This window comes from Malus domestica, chromosome 04 (genome assembly GCF_042453785.1).
Source record: "Malus domestica chromosome 04, GDT2T_hap1".
In the NCBI taxonomy this organism is placed as follows: Eukaryota; Viridiplantae; Streptophyta; class Magnoliopsida; order Rosales; family Rosaceae; genus Malus; species Malus domestica.
The window spans coordinates 17,454,563-17,460,055 of NC_091664.1; the positions used below are offsets into that span (position 1 = coordinate 17,454,563).

Below are 5,493 nucleotides of genomic sequence, written 5' to 3' on the forward strand. Positions count from 1 at the left end.
CCCCTACCTTTAGCGTGGGGTTGGTGGTAATCTTTCTTGATCTCTTTTTTTTCTCTCTCTTTGTTTTAGTTGTAGTCGCTCTCTCACTCTATCGGGTAACGCCTTCAATCGTGGTTATGGTCGCTTTCTCGCTTTGTCGATGAGATATTTTGTGGTTATGGCCATGGTTGTGCTCAACAAAGGACTATAAGAAAGAACCCCGACATTTGATGGGGGCGACTCATAGTAGGGCTTCTTTACCAACAATTGCAAAATCGTCGACGTTTGTTGGTGAGGTCTTTTTCTCAAGGAGCCTCTATGATAATTCTTGAGCATGCACTGTTTAGGTCCTCGTGACTAGGGTTTAGGCTAAGTGTCTTCCATAATTGAAGAATCATATTGTATGTGTTAGTAGTTGTAAGGTTGTGATGTTCTTTCAACATGTATAGTATCTTAAATATTCTAAAAGAAACGTTTAACATGTCTGTCATATGTACGTTTTCCTATCATTTTTAATGAAATTTCTTTTGCTAAAAAGAAAAGCGGTAAAATATTGATTTGAAAATACTTACTTAAAGACTTATAGGTTGCTCAATTAATACAACATAAAAAGGAAAATTAGACAAACTTAAATTGAGTTTCTATAATTAATACTCGAACAATTGGCTAAATTTTGTATGGTAACGTTTTACAAAATGATTTTTGGAAAAGTATATTAGAATACGAAAAATTTATAATGTTTTGCAAGTAGTTGTAGCTCAATTGATTAAGAGCATTTGTTTTCTCTCTCCGCCGTTCAGATGAATTTAATACAGATTGTCCTATTGTTTGTAAAACAAGGTATTTTAAAATATATTTTAGAAACGAAAAGAGTAATTTTTTTTTCATTCTTATGATTTGAGAATGCATATGATAGTTTAGTATGAGAAGAATCATTTGAGAAAGAAAACATCGGAAACGTGCCAGATACCATCATTTAAATGGGAAAAAAACAAAATTCGTGTTTGCTAATGTTTTTCCTTCTTTTGTTAAAAATGAATGGCTAGGAAGCAAATAAATATATAAAAACTCATAATGGGGTTTAGGGATAGTCATGATTTCGGCGGAGATTGTGGTGGGGATGGTAGTTGTTGCAAGATTGGTGCTAGTGGCAATAGTGGTTGCGGGTGGCTTGGCAATGCTGTGGTGGCAATGGAGGGCACTAGTGGTGTAAGTGATGGTAGGGGTGGCGACAACCATGATGTAATGGTGGTGAAAGGTATTTGTAATAATAATGGTTTGGTGAGAGTAACGTAAATGGTGGATGTGGTGGTGGCAGAGATGGTGGCGATGGCAGTTCTAATGGGGTAGTGACAATGATGTTGGTGGCTACAGCGGTGCTGATGGGGTGCTACTAACTACACCAAACTAACAGATTTCAAAATATAGAGTTTAGCTTTATATGTAACTGACCCAAATTGTTGGGATCAATTATTATTTATTTATTTTTTGACAATATGAAAATTATTTCTTTATAAGAGATTTCATTGTATTCTAATTTTTTTTTGAACAAACGTTATTATCCATAGGAGAAAGAATAGACTTAGCCTTACTATGAGCTAGCAATAATGTGGTTCAAATTCGTCTTTAACGAGAATCGAACCTACCTTTCACTTACAAGTGAAATACCACTAAATCATAGTACTAAGTGGTTATTATATTTTAACTTTTAAGTAAACATGCCAACAGAGCACATCTACGCAGAAAATGGATTGAGTCCATCTTGGACTTCAAACAAGGTCTCCACACTTCCAACTAGTTCCAAGTCAACCGTGCCAATGAGGGGGTTTAAAGCTTATATTTTAAGCTTTATTTAATGGATTGAAGATGGTCTTAGGGGGGAGAGAAGAATTAGTGAGAATTGAACCCGCACCAGAGACATAATTGTTTTCCGTCACTATGGTAAAGTGTCATCTGCACTCTTTCTATTATTTTTGTATTTTAAAAGAAGCGATAAAAGTAATGTATTGCAAAAGAAAAAGAAAAAAAAAAAAAAAAAAAAAACTCCCTGCTGCTAAAAAAAACAGGAGAAAAAACCCTAGCCGTCAACCCCTGCCTTTAGCGTTTTAAATTTGAGCTTGGGTAGACTAACAGAGCCCATCTATGCAGAAAATGGATTAAGCCCAGCCCATCTTGGACTTCAAATGAGGTCTCCACACTTCCAACTAGTTCCAAGTCAACAGTGCCAATTGGCAAGCACTCGAAATATCTTATGCCCTTTTTGTCCTCATCTCTGCCCTCCCCATCTAATATCTCACATCTACCTCAACAGCTGGCAACTACAATCTGAAATCAACGGCCATGATCTAACACCAAATGGGCAAAGTGGGCATTGGTCATAACCCTCCAGCTTCCTGCCCTGACTACCCCAGATCATTATCCGTAAATCTGACCAACCCCAGGGGCATTTACGTCACATAAAATATCCAAATCTTCTTCATAAACCCTATCTTGATCCGTTCTCTCTAAAATCTTCTTCTCTTCTTTGCAACCTTATCTGTAAAGAGGCAAAACCAGAAGCAGAGCAAAATCACCATGACTGCCTCCACAGCTACCCTCGCTCTTCCTTCTCTTTCGCCCAAAACCCTAGCCCTCTACACCCCCAAAGCCGCCTCAATCTCGCTCTACTCCGCCCTAGCGCTCGGCTGTAAACCCATTTCAATTTCGGCCTCGTTTCTCAACTCCGGGAAGGGGTTTCAAAGCGTTTCGTCTCGGTTCGTCCGAAACGTCGCCGTCTCATCCGAGTTCGAGCAGGATGAGGAGGTCCTCAGCGACGACGGAGAGGCCTCCCCTGAACCCAAACTCTTCGTGGGTAACCTTCCCTTCAGCGTCGATAGCGCTCAGCTCGCTGGAATCTTCGAAAGCGCTGGAAATGTCGAGATGGTCGAGGTAGTTCCTTGTTTTCACTCGAAATTTCGTAACTTTTACCTGAAATTTTGGTGAAAAGTAAAATGGGTTGGTGCTGGTTTTGTGTTTTGTGGGTTAAATATGGAGGTTTTCTTGCAGGTGATATATGACAAGACGACCGGAAGAAGCAGAGGATTTGGATTTGTGACTATGTCCAATGTTCAAGAAGCTGAATCTGCTGCTCGCCAGCTAAATGGCTATGTAAGTCTTCATATTTAAGTCCGACCATTTGCAGATATATTCTTATATATGCGAAAGTGTGAAATTTTGTGAATTTGTATGTTATCAGTAGTTGTATTAATTAACATTCATCGATTGTTCCGAGTCTGGGAGTCATTTGGTTACATTTCAAGTTGAGTACCCTGTTTATTTTATAGAACTATGAGCAAGAGTTTCATGACATTATCGTGAAAGCTATTTCATTGATTGATGTTTGAAATTTGGTCAAAATTATTTCATTCTGAAATGGTTGTTATGGAGCTTGATGTGGATTTTTTGGTGTAGTGATTGGTTGAGTTTCGTAATGGTTTTACTGAGTATTGCCGTCATTTGGATTTATTTCATCCATGAGAAATCTGTGTATTGTATCTAAGCAAGACTTAATGGCATTTGGCAGGAACTTGACGGCAGGGCATTGAGGGTAAACTATGGACCTCCTCCCCCTCGGACTGAGGATTCCTCTTTCAGAGGTGCCAGAGGTCCCAGAGGTGGTGGTGGTTATGACTCTAACAACCGCCTTTACGTGGGTAACCTTGCATGGGGTGTTGACAATTTGGCTCTTGAGAACTTGTTTAGTGAGCAAGGAAAGGTTTTGGAAGCCAAGGTAGTTTTTGACAGGGACAGTGGCAGATCGAGGGGTTTCGGTTTTGTAACTTATGATACTGCTGATGAAATGAACAGTGCCATTGAATCATTGGATGGAGTTGTACGTATATCATTACCTCTTCTTAACAATATTGTTTCCATTTACGTGTACAATATTGTGTTTTATAAATTTTGTTTTCTGCAGGACTTAAATGGAAGATCTATCCGAGTGTCTGCGGCAGAACCTAGGCCGAGGCGTCAGTTTTAAATGTAAACTTTGCAGAGTCATTGGCCATCAGAATACTTGGTGGGTTTCTTTTCTTTCCGTTTGCATTTAGGATCATAATATCTGCTGATACTCATTTCAGATTTTTAGGAGCGGTTAGTGACAAGATCATGCTGCCTTGCGCCATGGTTGGCTTTGTGAGCGGTAGTGGTGGTTTTTTTACATCTGCCTGTAGATGGACAAGAGCAGAGAAGACTGTTTTGAGAGTTGTAAGATTTATATTCCGAGTGACTTGGCCCAGTTAAAGAACTGATTGTGATCAACTTGTTTTGACAGTTTATAGATTTGGTACATCAAAATCATTACTGCATATGCTGCCTCCCCTCTTATGTCATTGAACGATAACATGATTGTTTTGACAGGAAAAATAGAAAACCATTCTGCCACACCTTCAATATCTCTTGAACATGGTAGGTTATCCGTCCTAATATAGTCTTAGACACCAAATGAGCCCTAGTGGTCGTTGTGAGAAGATTAAATTTCAGTGTTGATGGGCTTACCATCTAGCAGAGCTGCTTATTTAAGAGAGATCTTAGTCGTGTAGTTTGGCCCATCAATGGTTGCCATGTGCTCAAAAAAACAACCCGTCCGATAATAACTTGTTACGTGGTGAAATGGTTGTAAGAGAGAACCTCTCTTTAGGTAAGTCTTTTCATTTTTCTACATTGCAATCTATTCCCCCCTCCTTGTAAAAAATAGAAAAAAGAGTGGACTGATTCAGACTAATCAGTGACTTTATGATTCCCACTGCATGCAGACTCCTTAGGTTCCATTGAGAAGGGAATGGAGTAATTTGGAAGAAATGATGTCATAAACTTTTCATCACAAAATGCATTTGAATTTACCTCCCCTCGCTCTTAGTTTTAACATCGATCAATGTCGTATGAAAACATACTTCTATTTTTCGCACACATTTTTATGATTCGTTATATTATACGTTTTTTTTTTCAAATTCTATGTACACTGCACATATTGTACATGTAAGTATGTACTTTTTATGTTTAATACACATAATTTTCATAATTTTTTTTAATAATACATATAAATTCACGTACTCTACATGTATTTCTAACATATTATTGAATAAATTAATATAAATTTTAAAAAGGTCAAACCTTTCGAAGTATTTCTTTAGTAAAGTAGTCGAATAATACACACATATGAATGTTTTTCTGTGTGCCACGTGATCATGCAATTTTTTTTTTTACGGAATTGAAATGGACGGATGACATTGATGTGCACAATTAAACTTCAAGGACGACATTAACCGATATTGAAATTGATCGATCAAAATGAGGAGAAACGTTGACACACGCCGACATGGATATCCAAGTGGACATCGAAGTCAAGGCATGTTGGCTGACACTCGGAAGGACGACAAAGCCAAAATATGGACTAATGTCTAATGGGCTTGCCTATCAGTCTCTTAGCATGACAAGATTTTCCGAAACATATTTCATGAATCTCATAGGGATATT

At 38.2% G+C, this 5,493-nt stretch overlaps 1 protein-coding gene across 4 annotated transcripts; it reads left to right on the forward strand.

Annotated features, from left to right (window-relative positions):
• The first annotated feature begins 2,374 nt into the window (after positions 1–2,374).
• Positions 2,375–4,325, forward strand: LOC103433228 (29 kDa ribonucleoprotein A, chloroplastic). 4 transcript variants are annotated; one of them, XM_008371461.4, is made up of 5 exons: positions 2,375–2,907; positions 3,025–3,126; positions 3,542–3,850; positions 3,935–4,036; positions 4,098–4,325. In XM_008371461.4, exons 1-4 carry the CDS (start codon positions 2,554–2,556, stop codon positions 3,995–3,997), a joined length of 828 nt encoding a protein of 275 aa, XP_008369683.1. In that variant the 5' UTR covers positions 2,375–2,553; the 3' UTR covers positions 3,998–4,036; positions 4,098–4,325. The 4 variants fall into 4 exon arrangements, with proteins under 4 accessions (XP_008369683.1, XP_008369684.1, XP_008369686.1 ...); XM_008371462.4 differs by having other exon boundaries at positions 2,393–2,907; positions 4,106–4,325; XM_008371464.4 differs by having other exon boundaries at positions 2,393–2,907; positions 3,935–3,999.
• Positions 4,326–5,493: the final 1,168 nt, after the last annotated feature.